This window comes from Sminthopsis crassicaudata, chromosome 4 (assembly GCF_048593235.1).
Source record: "Sminthopsis crassicaudata isolate SCR6 chromosome 4, ASM4859323v1, whole genome shotgun sequence".
Taxonomy (NCBI): Eukaryota; Metazoa; Chordata; class Mammalia; order Dasyuromorphia; family Dasyuridae; genus Sminthopsis; species Sminthopsis crassicaudata.
Genome location: NC_133620.1, coordinates 223830091 through 223849280, shown reverse-complemented (window position 1 = coordinate 223849280; position 19190 = coordinate 223830091). Strand labels below are relative to the sequence as shown.

Here is a 19190-nt window from a genome sequence, read left to right as displayed (position 1 = left end):
CCTTCCTGACTTAGAGCGGTAGCTGTGACTGCCCTCTTAATAAAGGAAGCCTCTAAATTGATCTTGGGGTCGCCATTACAGGTTTTAACCCCACACAGGGTCCAAAGCATTCTAGTGGCTCTCAAGTGGGAGAATTACTAAATACCAGGCTCTCTTATTAGATACCCCTGACTTGACTCTTAGAATTTGCCACACGCTAAATCCTGCCACCCTTCTCCCTGACGTCTCTCAATACGGAGAGATTGTCCATAATTGCAAGGAAACTACAGACTCTGTATATTCTAGCAGAGCTGACTTGAAGGAAATTCCTCTTGAGAACCCAGATGGGGAATGGTTCATGGACGGGTCTAGCTTCTTCAAGGATGGGGAGAGAAAGGCGGGCTATGCAGTGGTATCTCTTTATAACACCCTGGAAGCTAAGCCATTGCCTCCTGGCACCTCGGCACAGAAATCCGAACTTATAGCATTAACCAGGGCTTTAGAACTGGGGAAGGGGATGAAAGTCAATATTTATACTGATTCCAAATATGTTTTCATGTTTTGCATGCTCATGGAGCTATTTGGAAAGAAAGGGCTTGTTAACAGCAAGGAATTCTCCCATTAAGCACTCCGGAGAAATTCTACGTCTATTACAAGCTGTCCACGAACCCAAGGAGGTCTCGGTTATATTTTGCAGAGGGCACCAGAAGGGAGAGTCACTTCAGGCTAAGGGAAATAGGCTGGCAGATGCAGCTGCTAAGTCGGCTGCCCTCATGCCCCTATTGACACCTTTAATTCCCTAGCTAACTGAGTCTTTTACTCCTTCCTATAGCACACAGGAGAAAGCTCTGGTAGAATAAAGGGGGTACACCCTTTCTCCCTCTGGTTAGTACCATACTACCTCAGACCACCTCTTAGTTCCAGAGGCAAATCAGTGGAAACTGATCTCTGGTCTGCAACAGGCTACGCATCTGGAGAGGAATGCCCTCCACTCCTTGGTTGAATGAGTTTTCTTTCACTGGCCATAAGCTGGGGGAAACGATCAGGCAGGTCTGCCAGGCCTGTCCAATTTGTGCCCAGGTGAATCCTGAGGGAGCCGTTAAACCCCCACCTCTCCTGAAGCCAATTCAGAGAAGAGGCACTTACTCTGGCGAGGACTGGCAACTAGATTTCACGCATATGCCCCCTGCAGAGGTTTCAAGTTGCTTCTAGTGTTAGTGGACACATGTACTAACTGGGTAGAAGCATTTCCTTGCAGGACTGAGAAAGCCCAGGAGGTATCCAAATGCTTGCTAAAGGAAATCATACCTTGCTTTGGTTTACCCGCCTCGTTACAGAGTGATAATGGGCCTGCCTTTATTTCTCAGGTGACACAAATTGTAGCAAAGGCTCTTAAAATTACTTATCACCGCCCCAAGCCTCGGGGAAGGTGGAGAAAATGAACCATACCCTTAAGTGAGTCCTCACTAAATTAAGTCTGGAGACTCCAGAAGATTGGATTAAAAATCTCCCAATCGGGCTTCTTAGAATCAGAATTGCCCACAGAAAATCTATGAAGCTCAGCCCATTTGAGCTCTTGTATGGAAGGCCTTTTCTAACAACCGACATTCTTGTCGACCCAGAACATCTGGTCACTCGATTTGCTTCACAACTTGGTGCAATTCAGAAGGCCCTTTCTGAATAAGCAAATGAGCATCTCCCCAAACCCACAGATGCTCCTACTCAGCCAATTCCCCTGTCAATCCCGGGGATATGGTTTTTTATTTAAAGAGCTGGAAAGCCCAGGGGTCTGACCCCCCACATGTGAAGTGGAAAGGCTCATACAAGGTCATCTTAACTGCTCCAAATGCAGTTAAACTGGAAGGGTCCCCCAGCTGGACTCATATTTCTAGGATTAAACATGTTGCTTCTGTTTCAGATAACTCAGTTTATTCCTGTGAACCCATAGAGGACCTGAAGTTTCTCTTTCGCAAGACGCCCAGGGAAAGACGCTGGAGAAAGAAGCTTCTCAGGCTAATCTCCTTTCTTTCTCCTTATGAGGTCTCTACTCTTGATACTTTCTCTCCAGCTTTCTTGGTCCTACTCTGTGGGTCCTGGGAAATGGGGTGACAACTTCCTAGTCAGACTCGGGAACTCTGCGGGGAATGGGGGTGTCCAGGACTGCTGGGGGTGTCATCACCACCCTCAGGGTGGGTCCCATATGTGACCTAATGCATTTTTTGCAAAGGCTCCATTCCCACAGGCCACCAGCTCCTCAGTAGATGCCACCCCTTTTGTATTAGCCAATCCCCAGGGGAACTACTCTGACCCTGCTTTCTGGCTGGGAAGGATCTCATATCTACCCATCACCACACCACAGAGACAGTGGTTGTAAAAGGCTGGCGGGTTGAAAGACATTCAAGAGAAAATCCTTACTCCTCCCAACTCTTCCTTTGGGTGGAGCTCATGGACATGGTCTTTCTTAACCTCCATCCTAACTCCACTTTTAATAATTGTCTTGTTACTCCTATTTGGTCCTTGTATTTTCAGACTACTGGTGGGAGTCATTTCTTCTAGGCTTCGAGCTTCAAACTTTCAGCTGCTTCTACAGCCCGCAGACTCTGGGACTCAAGGAGACACACACCCTCTAGACTCGGCTGCTGCCATCTTCAGATCCCATCTTTCTCTTCCTGACATGGACCCCTCAAATGAACTAGGGACATTTCTACGACCATTTCCAGCATGAAGAAGCTACAGAAGATGAGACCTTCGTCCTTTTTCCCCCAAAAGAATTTGGTGGGACTTGTCTCAGGAGGGAATCTGATGGGAATCTGACAAGGGAAACAGGCTGGAGACCCCCCCAAAAAATAAGTTTCCACCTTATCGTGACCTAGAAGCCAGCCCAACCCCAGCTCTGATTTACCCCCCTAATTTACCTTTCTATAGAGTTCAGCTGACACCACCCAAGTTTTCTATAGAGCTGAATTAAAGCTAAGTACCCCTACTTAACTTTCAATAGAACTGAATTCACAGTTAAGTACCTTCACTTAATCTCTATACAATTTGAACTATCACTAATGAAACTTTATATAGCCTTACTGAAGCCTATTCAAACCCAATAGCTCCGTATAGTCTCAAATCATATATAAGAGGGTGGGAAGAATGGGCGGGTGGGCAGAAGGGACAGAACTATAATTCCATCAAAGAGTTCTGCTCCATTTGAGATCTCTTGATGATTTATAATAAACTTAAACTTCTAATTTTACTTATAATTTAGTAAATTCTTTTACTTCACCCGAGCCTTGTCTCATCAAAAACCTGCACATCCCCAACAATAAGATCACAAAGTTGTCAAAGACTAATTTGTAACTTTAACCATCCATCATCAGATACAGCATTATTCAATACAAAAGAGCTTTAAAGCAAAATTTTATTAAATAAACACCATTTTCCCATTAAAAAAAAAAAAAAGAAATGGGAACGTGGTTCTTCATCTAGTATTTTGCAACTGGCAAAGGAAAATGAATACTTAAAACAAAGCCTGTTTACCTCTACTCTATAAACTCTGAAGTGAATAAATTGATCAGTTCCATAGAATTATTAATTCGGAGAAATAGGTTGTATTTTACCTCAATATTAAAACTATCTTAAATCTTTTAGCCTGTTTTTGGATTTCTCAATTCTTAAAGATTAAAACGCCTTAGCATAGGTTTCTGAATCTTGGAGAGGAGGAAAGTATTTATTGTCTTTTGTGAGCATGGTATTGTTCTAAATCCTAGAGCAGAGACATTACACTGAAATATTCTATAACATGCTCCTCTACATATAAGATTTTTTTTTAAAAGCACAGTCAGCATGGAGTGATGCCACCTTAAAACTAACTTTATATGCAGAAAGTTATCATCCAGAAAGCATCACTCCTAGATGTCCTGGAACATAAAGAACAAATCAAATCAAACCTATAGCAAAAGATCAGCAAACTGGGGAAGTCTAAAATAGTTGTTCTCAAAATAAGAACCATATAATTATTGCAACAGACTTATGAATTTACTGTGAATCCATAAATAATATGCATACCTTCTGTAGAATGATGTATGCTTTGCACAGAAATAGCTTATTATTTTTCAAATCCACAGACATTACTATCATTGAGATACAAATCCATTTAGAAATATTAATGAATTTAAGTTTTTGTTATTATGTATTTTCTCCATCAAAAATACTAACAGAATGACAACCATCAAGAAAAAATACACAATGATAGACCCTATCTCCAAAGTCTGGGCAGTTAGTTACATAGCTGAAAGTAAAATGGATTTGGGGGTCCTGTTTCTATTACTTAATTACAGATAAATTTTTTAACTTCTCTGGGCTTTGGTTTCCTTATCTGGGAAAAAAAAGGGGGTGCGTTGGACTAGATGGTTTTAAAAATTCAGTCCAGGTCCCTTCATGATTCTACTTATTACTTATACCAGACAATTTTGTATTGCCTATAATGTGTTAAATGAAATCTAGTTTCTTCCATCAGAATATAGGTTCCCAGAAGGCAGATGATTTTTACACTTCCATACACTTCCATAGTTCCAAGTACAATGATGACTTGTATTTACATCATCTGTTTACATGTGGTTATCTCCTTAGTAAAATATAAGCTCTCTAAGGGCAGAAACAGTTGCTGTTGTTGGGTTTTTTTTTTGGTCTCTGCATCTGGTATATAATGGATTAAGAAACACTGAATCAAGATGTTGAATAGCAAGCACTCAATATATACTCGCTGTTTGAAATATAAGATTCCATGTAAATTTCAAAAGATTCCATCTTAGAAGAGCTTCCGTGATTGAAGAATTGCCTTTTGTCTAAATTATCAAATATGAAATATTAACAATTCTTACCTTTGTTAGTAGTTCCCTGTTTATTTTGAAGTTTACTGTCCCAGGTCCAGTGCTGATTTCACTCACTACTGTATCACATTTTAGCTGGAGATATAAATACATTAAATTAGATATTAAATGAAAAGAGGCACATACAATTCTAAGATGAAAACAAGTATTTGGTCTGCAAGGGCATCCACTGAACTCTTTTTAGTCAATGCATCTTGTCTCTATTCTCCTAGGCTTATTACTCTTTTTTTTTTTTTTCCTTTTTTTCCAAGGTAAAAGTACCCTATTTATTATTATTATTATTATTATTTTTTAATTATAGCTTTTCATTTACAAGATATATGCATGGGTAATTTTTCAGCATTGATAATTGCAAAATCTTTTGTTCCAGTTTTTCCCCTCCTTCCCCCTCCTCCCTCCCCCCTCCCCCAGATGGCAGACTGACCAATACATGTAAAATATGTTAAAGATAAACTCTTTTCAACTTCCCTTCTTTTGTTTATCCCTTTCATCACTTCCTGCCTTATATCCATATATTTTATATCATGAAATGCTGTCCCACTCCAAATCTCCATTCTTCTTTGAAATTCTAAATGTTTCTGGTAATGAGATGATGACTTGCCATCACAACAATCATTCTGACATGCAAATTTTATACATTTTATTTGTATCTGAGCATCACAAAGCATGTAGCATCATATTAAAAAATTTTACATTAGTATACATAATGTAAATAATTCAACTGGTGTTTAGTCAATTATTTTTGTTCTATATGTTAGTTCTCAGAGTCACATAAGAACAAGGTTCTTGAATTGTGCATGTTTTTAACTTATTAAATATGTACAAATAAACAGGCCTGATGATATGTAGTTTGGAGAACTTAAGGAACTGGCAAATGTCACTCTGAAACCATTAGCCAATATTTTTGCAAAATAAAGTGCCTAACAAGAAGATTCTATGATGATCAATTCTGATGAACTCTTTCCTACAATGAGATGATTCATATCAATTCCAATAATCTTGTGATGAAAAGTCATCTACCCCCAGAGAGAGGATTGTGAGAATTGAGTGTGGATCACAACATAGCATTTTCATTCTTTCTGTTGTTGTTTGCTTGCATTTTATTTTTTTCCTCAGTTTTTTTTTTCCTTCTTGATCCAATTTTTCTCGTGCAGCAAGATAACTGTATAAATATGTATACATATACTGGATTTAACACATATTTTAACTTATTTAACATGTATTGGATCACCTGCCATCTAGTGAAGGGAGTGAGGTTTAGAAGGGAAAAATTTTGAACATAAGGTTTTGCAAGGGTCAATGTTGAAAAATTACCTATGCATATGTTTTATAAATAAAAGGCTTTAATTAAAAAAAAAATCATACATAATAAAAATGAAAGATTGGGACAAAACAACAACAACAAAAACAATGTGCCTAAAATATTTAAAATATTACACATGCATTTATATGTACATAATGTAAAAATTCAGTTGATGTCTGGACAACCACTGGCATGTTTTTCTATATATCTACTCATAATAATATCTAAAACTATCAGTTCCCTGAGTTATGTGTCTTACTTATTATGTATATTAACTTCTGCATTCAGGTAACAGGTATAGATGATATTACTGCCTGAGGAAATTATGAAACTGTTGATACCTCTAGTCATTATTTCTGAGAAATGATGGATACAAAGGATCAAAAAAGGACAAATTTTGAATGAAATGAAAGAAGGTAACTCAATGCTAGGCTCTATTACCCCAAACCAGTAGATATAAAGTCTCAATTGTACCACTAGGCCTCATGAGAAAGAACTGGCCAATGGAATCTCCTTATGGGGGAAGAACTATCAAGGATTATAAAATAAAGACAAAAAGCTTCATTACAATATTTTGTTTCTTTATTTGTTTTACAAATAAAGACCAGAGAATGATTAGCCTAGAGATTAAAAAAAAAAAAAATACTTCAAACATCATTAGGGCCTTCAAATATTTGAAGGGAAATCCCAAGGAAAAGGACTAGACTTCTTTTGCTTACCACTAGACAACAAAATTAGGAACAATGAGTAGAAATTGTAGAGTAAGATTTTATTTCATTTCACCTTAAAAAATATTCATTAAATGCTGAGTGTGCTTGGTCAAAACAAAATAATATTTCTTCGAAAGGAACTTACATTCTAATTAGTTTAAAATTAAAAAAAAAAAAAAAAAAAAAGCTTTCTTTTTATTTTGGCTTGACTAAATGGGAAGTTTCAGAACAAAGCTAATTTATATGCAGAAGAGGCTCCCTTAGGAAGTTTGAAGTCTTCCAACAGAGAAAGGCCAGACATTATCAGGAACACTGTAAAAGGAGATTCACACTTCAACTACAGGTTAACTCACACAGAAACCTATATATAGATACCATTCCTAAAGAGAGTTTGAATTAGATTAAACAAAACAACACCCTATTACTTATTTGCAGGATTGTTTTATCATCTTAGTTATCCCTTTATTAGCTAAATCACCTTTATTTTTTATTATATGCCATCTCTTGGATTCACATGTGAATTCTACCAAATATTTAAAGAACAATTAGCCCCAATGTTATATAAATTATTTGAAAAAATAGGGGATGAAGGAGTCCTACCAAACTCCTTTTATGACACAGACATGGTACTGATACCTAAACCAGGTAGATCGAAAACTGAGAAAGAAAATTATAGACCAATTTCCTTAATGAATATTGATGCTAAAATCTTAAATAAGATATTAGCAAAAAGACTTCAGAAAATCATCTCCAGGATAATACACTATGATCAAGTAGGATTTATTCCAGGAATGCAGGGTTGATTTAATATTAGGAAAACTATTAATATAATTGACCATATTAATAATCAAATTAATAAGAACCATATGATCATCTCAATAGATGCAGAAAAAGCATTTGACAAAATCCAACATCCATTCCTATTATATGCCATCTCTGATCCCAATTCTCTCTCTACTTTGATTATAATTACCTTTTTAACAGACCTGATCTAAGTTCACATTCTGATACCACTATACAGGCAACTTACTCATTCATTATCCCTACATTTTTTTTTCCTGCTACTAAACAAACTGTGGCTATTGGAAGTAAAAGAGATTTATTAAATCATACAAACTCCAATGATTTTCTAATCATTTTCTTTTCATTTTATGTTCATCTTTATCGAGAACTATTTTAAAATTGTTATCCACTACTTCAATTTATCCAATTCATTCTGCATTTTAACTACATTCTCCCAAGTATCCAGAAGTCTACCCAGATTCAAATAATTTGTAAATTTAATACTCTACTTATTCTCCAAGTATTTAATCAGAAAATTAAAAGATGCTGAATCAAGAGTAATTTTATACAATTTATTTATTTTTATACAATTTGAAAAAAATCATAGTTTTACAGTAATGCTTTAAATAAAATTATTTCACATTGGTCAGCTTTCTAAGGGCAATGATTACTATAAATGTATGATTAAAGAGACAGTCTGTTTTTAGCCCAGTAATAAACTTAATATCTAATCAAAAAACACAAATTAGGTATTTAAAAATACCTTCTCTGCTAGTTTTCGGGCTTGAACTTGAATATCTGGTTTTGAGTGACCACTGCTGCTCTCCAGCACAGAATGTACAGAAAGTTGGAAATCAGCTACTTCTCTAAAAAATATTGAAAGAGAATAAAATTGTTTCTCCCTATTAAAAAATTCACAGGTACTCTAAAGAAGTTCTATGACTATTTTCTATTTCCAACTTCTATTTACAATTTTAAAAAGCTTTTACATCAAGCAAAATAAATTTTAAAATGAACCAATAAATTGCATTGCACTTTTTGCTTTCTTCCCCTCCAACACACCAAGTAATCTCAAGTCTATTATCTGGAATACTTCAGTGTTCCAAAGAGTTAAGCAAGGCAAATATTATTGCTTTTTTTTTTTTTTTTTTACACTCGAGGAAACAATTTTCAAAAGGTGCAATATCCAACAAGGGAAAAGTTTATTCTGTATCCAGTTCTCACAAACAGAAGAATTGAGTGCTAGTGTAGAAATAATAGGAATGTTGGGAGAGAGGAACCTGGATGTTTCAAGATATTACAGTGGTATTGCTTCTTGTCTTCTTGAATGAGAGCAACTGATAGATAACACACATAGTATCAGTGGTATGTTCAGAACACACACACACAAAAGAGAAAAGATACAGAATATAGAAAAAAAGAGGAAGGACTCTAACACACTGGGTAGATCATTTATGAGATACAAATAAAAACAAGCCCAAGCTGAAAAGGCACAAAAAGGCTTCATTCCATGTTATAGAGGGAATATACAAACTAATGAAATCAACAGAATATTTAAGAGATCCAATTATATGTTTTACACTTATACTGAAATAGGTCTGAGAATAGTTTTAAATGTATTTCAATGTTAAGTGATGTTATGCTGAGAAAGATGTCAAAGTACATTAATCCTATTTAGCTCTGAGAACAAAGTTCCCCAGAGAGTACGGTTGGAGTGAGATGAAGAGATACTATATTTACATACAAGTTCCAGTTATTTTATTTGCTCTAAATTTCTAGTTTAAAAAAATTAAAAAATCCTCTCCAAGAGAACAGAGTATAGATAATATAGAAAAATTATTAGAACTTGCCATGACAGTCAATATTTAGGACAACTACAGAATTTCATAGTTGAAAGGGTCTTCAGGATCTATATAGTCTAAAAAATTTCCCATTCTTACACACCCAATCTCTATTTGAGATATGACTTCCTGAGGTAAACTTTTAGACAAGACTAACTGTTCAAAGAGGAAATATAATTTTTCTGTACATATATTTCTACAGTATGTCAATGAGAAAATGTTTTAATATACAAAATTTTACTTCCATAACTATTTTGTTTACTAGCATAAAATGTGTGTACACACATGCTATATCAATTTAGGTTAACAGCATTTCAGTTTACTATATGGAAAAAAAAAAAACCTTACTCTTTTTTGGAGATTGGAACTGCAGATATTGACTTGATCAAGTTTTCTGGTGGAAGATCCAAAACTCTGGATAGCTAAAATCAAAATAAAGTAAAAGCCAATTCAAAATGACTGTTTTAACTGATTGATTTAAAGTTTCATTAAACAAAGATATCCAATGTTAAATATTTCTTTGAAAAGCCAAAAATACTTATAAGGATATGAAAATAAATGCTAACAATAATTCAGAAATCTGATCTTTAGAAAGAAAAACAAAAGAAAACATTCTCAAAATAAAACTCACATTTCCACATAGTAAATAAACATGCCTAACTTCCATCATATTACATCCAGATATTTTTTAATGTCATCTGATTATACAATGCAATTAATAAATGTTGAAAAATAACTTTACAAGGTTATGAACTTTTTAAAAAATGGTTTTAATTTATTTTGAACATGAAACCAAACACTATTCCCCCACCCCCACCCCACTTTGGCCACTGGGATTAAGTGACTTGCCCAGGGTGACACAGCCAATAACTGTTAAATGCCTGAGGCTGGATTTGAATTCAGCAAACACTATTTTTAAAAAAATATATATAATACTGAAATCCCCTAGAAACACTGGCTAGATAGTCTCATCCAAGTCAATTATAAATAATTTCACTTGGCAAATAAGATGAGAATCTTGCTAATTAACCATCAAGTGATTAAGATTTTGAATGAACAAAACCAATTCTGATGGAAAATTGATTTAAACTGCTAAAAACAAATCCAATTTAATTTCAAATTATTTTAACATTTATAGTAATAACTTTTAAATAAATGACAATGTTAAATCAAGTAAAAAAATCATTAAATTAAGCCAAAAGGCTACTTAAAATTCAGTTTAGAATTTTTGTCTTTAATATTTATCATTAGAGGTTCATAACTGAAAGCAAGAACAGAACCCAAAAAGTATTTAGTCTAACACTTAAATTTTATAAATGTTTTATAGAGTAAATTAATTGCTCAAGGTCACATTAACGAATTTACCATCGCGTATACATAGGCACACACACAGACTGCATGGGTAGTATTTTATTGGAGGTTTCCATTCTGAATAAGTCAGGTCAGTTTTTCAATTCAACAAAAATTTATTAAACATTATATACTTGGTTTTGGATTTACAACATGGACATAGAAAAATAATAGTCTTTTAACTCAAAAATCTCTCACTAACAGAACTAAGCAATCATACAGATATGTATGGGCATATTAAACATATACCTTCAAAAAGCTCACCTTGATCTGCTGAATAAAGCACAAAATTCTTAGTCTGGCATTAAGGCTTTAAAATTTAGTTTCAACCTAACTGTTCAGCCTTACCTCACACTACTTATCTACTCCTTCCATGTTTTACCTAAGACTACTCATCATTTTTAATTTTTTGTTTCTGTCCCTCTTTTCACATTTCTCTGAACTTGGAAAGCCTTAATTATCTACATTTCTATCTAACAAAATTTCTATCTAAAGAATCAGTTCAAATTGTCACCTATTCCATATGACCTTCCCTGCTTATATTAACCATCCATCCTCCAATTCATAACACTTTCTTTTGTGTCCTTTTTCTTTTACATGACTTTATATTATAGTTATTTATATGGGAAATAGTTTTTTTTTTTTTTTTTTTAATTTTTTTTATTTTATTTTATAATTATAACATTTTTTGACAGTACATATGCATGGGTAATTTTTTACAACATTATCCCTTGCACTTACTTCTATTCAGATTTTTTCCCTTCCTCCCCCAACCCCCTCCCCCAGATGGCAAGCAGTCTTATATATGTTAAATATATTACAGTATAATTTAGATACAATATATGTGTGTAGAACCGAATATTTTGTTGCACAGGAAGAATTGGATTCAGAAGGTATATATGGGAAATAGTTAAAAACACTAGAATGACAGTTCACAAACCTCTATTTCATATGGAAGTCAACTCCCTTTTCTGACTATAAACTCCTTCAGGGCAAAGATAGAAATAAAATTTGCTTCTAGTTTCCTAAACTTTCTTCACTTCCCTTTTCCAGACCCCACTCACACTTTCCTTTTTTTTTTTTTTTCATTAAAAATTCTTTGATCCATCCTCTCTAAAAGTGGCTAGTACTACTTTCAAATTATCCCTCTCTCATTTCCCTCAAACCCCTTATTTTTCATCTCGATATTAAGTTTCATTATTTGCCCAACAGCATGTTTTAGATAAATGGGTATATGTTCTATCCTTTCTTAAGCAGTTCAGATGAAAGTGATGTGATGCTGTTCCTATTCCTTCCTCTTTATATAATCTTCCACTTATCCATCCTGATTATGTGAAATGGCAATTTCCTCCTTTTAACAAAGCCACTCTCAAAACTTGACATTATAATTCAGAAAGGACACATCTCCCTCATCACTTATTTAGTTCCCTCTGACTGTTCCTTTGTATTTTTACCTTTCTGTTCTCTGAACTCTAGTGTTTTTATTTCAAAATTTTTACTTCTCTAGGGTCTTTCCATTAAGAATTACCTAGAAGACCTCTATTTAATTGTTATTGTTGTTCAGTTGTTTTCAATATGTCCAACTCTTCATAACCCCTGGAGTGGTTTGCTATTTCCTTCTTCAGATCATTTTTTATTTGTGAAAACTGAGGCAAACAGTCAGAGTTAGTAAAGATCTGAGGCCAGATTTAAAGTCAGGAAAATGAGCTTTCCTAACTCCAGACCCTACATATAACACTTAGTTTTCCTATGTAAATTATTCTTGTAAGCCTTTTTCTACCTTTTAAAATTTGGCAGTCCAAATTCTGTGTTGCTCAAATGGAGTGGCTACCAAATCTTGTGTGATCCTAATTGTGGATACTCAGGGCTGAACTCTCTTTTTGGCTATTGGCAGAATTTTTTTTATTGAAAACTCTTGATAGGGGATAGCTAGGTGGCGCAGTGGATAGAGCACCAGCCTTGAATTCAGGAGGACCGGAGTTCAAATTTGGTCTCAGATACTTAACACTTCCTAGCTGTGTGACCCTGGGCAAGTCACTTAACCCCAGCCTCAGAAAAAGGGGGAAAAAAAAAAAAAAGAAAACTCTTGATGGAATTTTTTGTTTGAAGGTTTTTTCCAGATGACCAGTAGATTCTATTTTTTTTTTTTTTTTTTACTCTGGTTCTAAGAGATTTGGGAAGTTTTCAATCATGATTTATAAAAATGATAAGGATCTTTCTTTTTCGTATTAGCTTTAGAGAGTTAATGATTTGTAAACTTTCTTCTTGTTTTCCAGAAGTTTTTGAAATGAGACACCTTACATTTTTTTTCAGTCTCTAATTATATTTCATTATTTCTTATTGTCTCATGGAATCATTAACTTCTCTTTGATCCATTCTAATATTCAAGGAGTAAAGTTTTGAACCTCTTCTACTAAGCTATTAATTCTTCCATCTGTTTCAGAACTCTTGTTTTATTTAAAAATATTATTTTTAAGTTAGACTCATTATATTTCTTGTGGTAATTCTTATTGATCTTAAGACCAAATTGAGTTTTTCTTTGAAGCATACCCTATATATGTTTTAAAGGTTATTCTTTTTTCTGGGTTTCTATCTTGGGTGTCTTCTCTCCCTAATAGCCATTTAAGATTGATGTCTATTTTGTTTATTCATTCTTCTAGCCTAACTTCTTTTTTTTCTTTTACATTTTTAAAAATAATACCTTTTTCTTTTCTTTTCATTTAAAAAATAGCTTATTTTCAAAATGCATAGTTTTCAACATTCACCCTTGCAAAACCTTGTGTTCCAAATTTTTCTTCCTCTTCCCTCCTCCCCCCACTACTAGACAGCAAGTAATCCAATATATGTTAAACATGTGCAGTTTTTCTATACATATTTCCAGATTTATCATGCTACACAAGAAAAATCAGATCAAAACAGAAAAAAATAGAAAAAAGCAAACAACAACAAAAAAGATGAAAATGTTGTGTTCTACATTCAGTCCCCACAGTCCTCTTTCTGGATGCAGATAGCTCTCTCCATCACAAGTCTTGGAGTTCAGGCTTACTTCTTAAACCGGGACTTTGTGTTTGTCGTTATAAGCACTCCTTCTGGAGGAAACAGTGGGAAATAATATGATCCTGACTTTTATTATTTGGAGTTTTACTGTTATAGTCTCTATGCTTTGATATTCCTTAGGCATCCATCTATGTATGGATAGCTTTGGCTAGAAAACACAAACTTTTATCAATCCTAAAAAGTCTGACCAGGGGCTTCCTTCCTGATCTTAGCTTTGCAAGCTTCCAATACTATCTGGTTCTCAGCCACAGTCCTGACCCTGATTAGAACTCTAGTACACCGTTCTGTGTTGAGTTCTGTGCATTCACAGCAACAAGGTTAGGTACACTCTTGGAGGGCCACAGACTCTGCCTTGCAGGATAGCAACAAACCTGAGCCCAGGTAAATAGCTAAGTCCCTATTCCTTTAGAATCAGAACACAGAGCTAAGATTCACTTCTTATGAGACTCCCTAACTCTTTTATCAGAGTCCTAAAGTCAGACTGCCATTACTAGGAGTTCTCCTTTGATATTAATACTTGTCCTGATTACTTGCCTTTAGGCTGAATCCATAACCTGTGATTAAAAAAATGACCCCCTGTGGTGTCTTCTTACCTATTCTTTTCACTACATTGTATGGTTCTTCCTCAGATTTTGTTGGAGAAGTTGCAGAAATGTATTGTACCATTTTCTCATACTACATCATTGTTAAAGATCATATTGTCAGTACCTGCCTCATTGCCTAGCATAGGGTCCTGAAAATAGGCAATCAATATTTGCACAAATAAAGTAGGCTGTTAAAGGGCTGTGCAGTTTGAAAAGGCTATAAACCACTGCATTAGATAAATATTTCAAAGCTCCTTACCAAATAGCTCCACTTTATGCAACCTTTAATATTTGGTTTTTATCTTTAATTTTATATATATATATAATAATTATCTTTAATTTATCCTCTCCGATCCAGTAAGTTTAGTCTCCTTATTAAACCCCTAATATCCAGGTTTATTACTTCCTTAAAACCTTTATGTTTTTCTCCCGGCTTCCTTATCTTCCCTCCTGTCCTATGATGTTTTTGTCCAAGTGGGTCAACAAATTCTACTACATTTAACTTATCACAAAATAGCAGAATTTCAGAGCTGGCAGAAACCACTCCTCAAAAAGAATACTCTGCATAATTTTTTTGACCTTTTCTATTTGTAACTCTAAATGCTTAGTGCAGTGCTTAGTATATGGTAAGAACTAATATATATTTTTTTAATTCATTCATTTATCAAGCATCAAATATTTAAGTTCTTGCTATGCCAGACACAATGGTAGGTATTAGATACAAATACACTGGGTACAAATACAGAATGAAACCCTGCTTACAAGGTAGATCACCCTCCAAAAGGAAAGAAAGGAATCAAAGATAATGTCAAGGTTACCAACCTTAGTGATGGGAAGGGATAGTGGTGCCTTCAAAAGAAATTGGAAAGTCTTAAAGAGAGAAAGACTTTAGGGAACAGATGAACTCAGTTTTGGATATATCTGAAGCATCTTAGTAACATCCAGTATGAATGTCTCATAGAGTTGATATTATGAACAGATGGTAAAGCTCAGGAAAGAAAATGATCTCATTTTATCATAACAACTTTGAGAAGGTGATATCCTTCTTTTGCAAATGAGGAAATTTATCATATACATGACATTTTTTTTGTGAATTTCAATCATCTTTATATAAACAATAATTTAATCTATGGGAGTTGATGAAGTTACCAAAAAAGCATAAAAGTAGAAGCAGGCTTAGAACAGAATCTTGAGAAAAACAGTTAGAAGGCAAGGTGCAGATGATGAGCCAAAAAGAGATTAAGAATGGACAGGTAGGAGAACTATGAGTGCACAATTTCACAAAAAATCCCAAGAGGAGAAAATATTCAAGTGTGATAAATGGACTGGAAAGGTTTAGAAGAATGGGGGGGGGGAAGATTGCAAAATCTGATAATGAAGAAATTGTTGACAATTTTGAAGAGAGTAGTTTCAATTGAGTAATGGATGAGATTCAAAATCAGACTGCAAAAGGACGAGGAAGTGAGAGGAACTGAAGGCACTTTTTCAAAGAATATGGCTAAGAAAAGGAGAACTTAGAGGGGGGTTGGGCCTCAACAAAGAAAAAAGCCATCTTTTTGTGGGATACTGGGTGAGAAAGAAGTGGGAAATGCCTGTGAATTTTGAGATGAATTGCCTCAATATTTTCAGTACAAAACCAAGGTCTAGATTAAAAGAGAATAGTCTGAGGATGGGAGGTGAAGGAAACTTGAAGGAAAAAAAGTATCACAATATCTTTAAGATCAAAGTACATGGGAACCAGAAATTTATTTAAGATATAGTCAAAAGATTTCTTTGGATAATTCCCTTCCTCCCACCCCTCCTCATACAAATGAATTAAGAAAATCTGGCCTTCAAATTGCTTAGAATTACACCAAAATCTCACCATTTATATAATGAGATTATATGTAATGCTTGGGATCAAAAGATTAAAAGTGGGAGGGTCTTTAGGTCATCCAGTTCAAACCGCTCATTTTATAATGAGGAAACTGAGGCCCGGATTGAAAAGCCTTGTCCAAACAGCATTTATCGGTCTTTTTTTGTGTAACTTTAATAGATTTTATTACCAGATATATGCGTGGGTAATTTTACAACATTGACAATTTCCAAACCTTTTGTTCTCATTTTTCCCCTCCCCCCATGGCAGGTCGACCAATACAGGTTAAATATGTTAGAGTATAAATTAAATACAATATATGTATACATGTTATTGGTCTCTTCTTAACTGCTAAGCACTGCACAAAAGCAAAAAAAGGGTACAAAAGCAAACATGACTCAGGCCAAGGAAGTTACATTCTGAAAGAGGGGATGACATACGTGCCTGTGTGTACGTATGTCATATATTTAAAATGTGATAAGTATATATTACATTATGTTCTATTATATGTTTAAAATGTTTTACAAACTCTACCTATAAGATGTCATTTCACATAGATATATGCCAGGTGACTCTGGGGAGGAGGCATTAGCAGCTGGCTGAGTGTGTCAGGGGCAGGCTCGGGTCAAAGCCTTTCAGGAAACTAGGGAGCTGGGAGTAAGGAGGAGGGGCGTTCCAGGCTGGGGGAGTGACCGCTCAGGCAGTAAAAGGCGGCGGCGGCAGGGCTCAGATCCGGACTCCCTGCCTGCCACATTCCTCACAAGAAGTCTGAGATATTCACTTCAAGAATTACCCTCCCCCTCTGCCCCCACTTAAAAACTGGTTGAGGAATTGGTTCAGAGGACAAGTGGCCCGCCCAGCATCACATGTGGGCTACACAAGCAGTGTCCCCATTACTAGGGACAATCCTCGAGGGAGCACTCGGGATTCCTTTTTGTCCCGGTGTTCTCGGGTTTAACAGGGTCTGACACCTAAAACACCCGGATACCTGGGGACTGACTTAGTCTCAGGCTTCGGAAAAGAAGCGCGCTTCCAATCTCCGCCCTGTCCAAAAGAAAGACCGAGACCGCTTGCGAGTGCGGTCTCAAGGCTGGCCAGAAGCCGAAGCTCCTGACATGAAGTGGGCGTTTCAGCACCCGAACCCACACTTCACGGGGCTGCCGAAGAAAGATTAAAGCTCTCTGAAACGGGAGCCGTAACTGGGTTCCCCTGCACACCGCTGGGCAACCAAAGTGAGGACCACGGAGAGGAACGAGGTCTGCCAGTAAGAATGGAGAGTTGCAAACCCGATCCCTGCCGATGATTGAAGACCGTCGGCTCCGGACGCCGACTTCTCCGCGTCTCCACCAGGAGGCCGAGGATCGGAAACGCGGGACGGCTCGGACGCCGGAGAGGGGCACACGGCCGCCCGTGGTCTCCCAAGCCCGAGGCGGGAGGGGCAGGAGGCGTCCCCGGAGAATTTGTCCCAACTGAGCTTCCCTCCCCCACTACAGGCAGGCTTGGTACCTGAGAGGCGATGGACCTGCGGAACGTGCAGGCCATGGCTCCACAACTCCGGGGACCGCGACCCCAGAACGTGAGACTGGGCCCTCGCGTGCTAAACCCCAGCCCATCAACACCCACCCACCTAGCCAATTCAGCGTTCACTCCGTCCCGCCCCTTTTCAAACGCCCCGCCCCCAGACCCCAAGAACCGCCATTCCGGAAGCAGACTGAGAACCAATCGCTAATCAAGAGCCCTCTTCCTTTCCGGACCTTTCTCCCCGCCCTATCCGCCTGCCGCTGGGGAACTCGGGAAATGCTCGATTCCACTTGAATCTAGCGGTGCTGGGCATCATGGCTACCTCCTCCGTGTCCAAGGTGAGTGGGCGGAGGGGGCGCGTCTCCGGGCACGCGATGGACGTACCTCCGGCTCATTCCTCAGCTCCTCGGCTACGTCCTCTTCCTTCTCCTCCTGCCATGTGTGCGGCCTCTTTCTCACTCCGTCCCCATCCTGCGTCTGATGGCTGTCCTGGCTCGGGACCCGCCGGGAGCGCTGAGGGAGGGGGCAGCCGAATCTGAGCCCCGGGCAGGCCCGCTGGGCTAGCAGTCAGGAAGATCTGAGTTCAAATCCTACCTCAGACGTTCAGTGTCAATGTGACCGCTATTTGTCCAGGTTTCCCAACTGTAAAAAATGGGGATTTTGCAGGATTGTCGTGAGGATCAAATGAGATGATATTCATAAAGGGCTTATCTAGCCCATTGCTTGGCACATAGTAGGTGCTAGGTAAACGCTTATTCTCCTTAGGCCGCCTCTGAGCAGCACATTCATAACTTTTACCCACCTGTCTTACAGTGGCCACTGGCAGCATCGGATAAGACCATTCGAGGCCTTACGTGTCCCAGTTTTCTTGCCTGAACCCACACTAAATCCTCAGGAGTTAGACTGAGAAGTAAGAGCAGAGGAGGACACTGAGAGGAGGTAGAGGAACTTAGCTGATGTCACACAGGTAATAAGGAAACATCTTCACCCGGGGCGTCCTGGCTCCCATTGTGCACAGAGAGCACAAAGTAGAGTTGAATTCACACCTAGTTCCTGCCACTCTCATTTGGTGCTTTCTCCTCAGGCTTCTATAGACAGACTGCAAGGTCTTTTTTCCCAGCTACTTATACGGCTGCCCAGCACTCCCGCAGACACATAATAAGAGCTTATTGACTTAATGACTTCCAGCCAGAAATAGCTCTTTCCTCAAACTTATTAGATAACTTTTCATTTGTTCTCCTTACCCTCATCTCATGGCCCAATTGAAAACTTAAATCCTGAGTTACATTCAAACTATGCCAATTATAATTTTAGATAAACAGGCACA

At 37.1% G+C, this 19190-nt stretch overlaps 2 protein-coding genes across 4 annotated transcripts in view; one reads left to right on the top strand and one right to left on the bottom strand.

Annotated features, from left to right (window-relative positions):
• The window catches only part of RARS2 (arginyl-tRNA synthetase 2, mitochondrial), a 77302-nt gene extending 59305 nt beyond the window's left edge, over positions 1–17997 (bottom strand). Inside the window, exons 1-4 of one of the 2 annotated variants that reach the window (XM_074310329.1) lie at positions 17849–17997; positions 9845–9918; positions 8419–8521; positions 4851–4934 (exon numbers count right to left, since the gene is read on the bottom strand). In XM_074310329.1, the coding sequence (XP_074166430.1) occupies positions 4851–4934; positions 8419–8521; positions 9845–9918; positions 17849–17884 (297 nt within the window). In that variant the 5' untranslated portion in view covers positions 17885–17997. The remainder of the gene's footprint in view (positions 1–4850; positions 4935–8418; positions 8522–9844; positions 9919–17848) is intronic. The other variant, XM_074310330.1, reaches the window with a different exon arrangement.
• Positions 17998–18061: 64 nt separating this feature from the next.
• Positions 18062–19190, top strand: part of ORC3 (origin recognition complex subunit 3) — an 89321-nt gene continuing 88192 nt past the window's right edge. Inside the window, exon 1 of one of the 2 annotated variants that reach the window (XM_074310328.1) lies at positions 18062–18201. In XM_074310328.1, the coding sequence (XP_074166429.1) occupies positions 18178–18201 (24 nt within the window). In that variant the 5' untranslated portion in view covers positions 18062–18177. Of the gene's footprint in view, positions 18202–18699; positions 18831–19190 lie in introns of those variants that run through there. The other variant, XM_074310327.1, reaches the window with a different exon arrangement.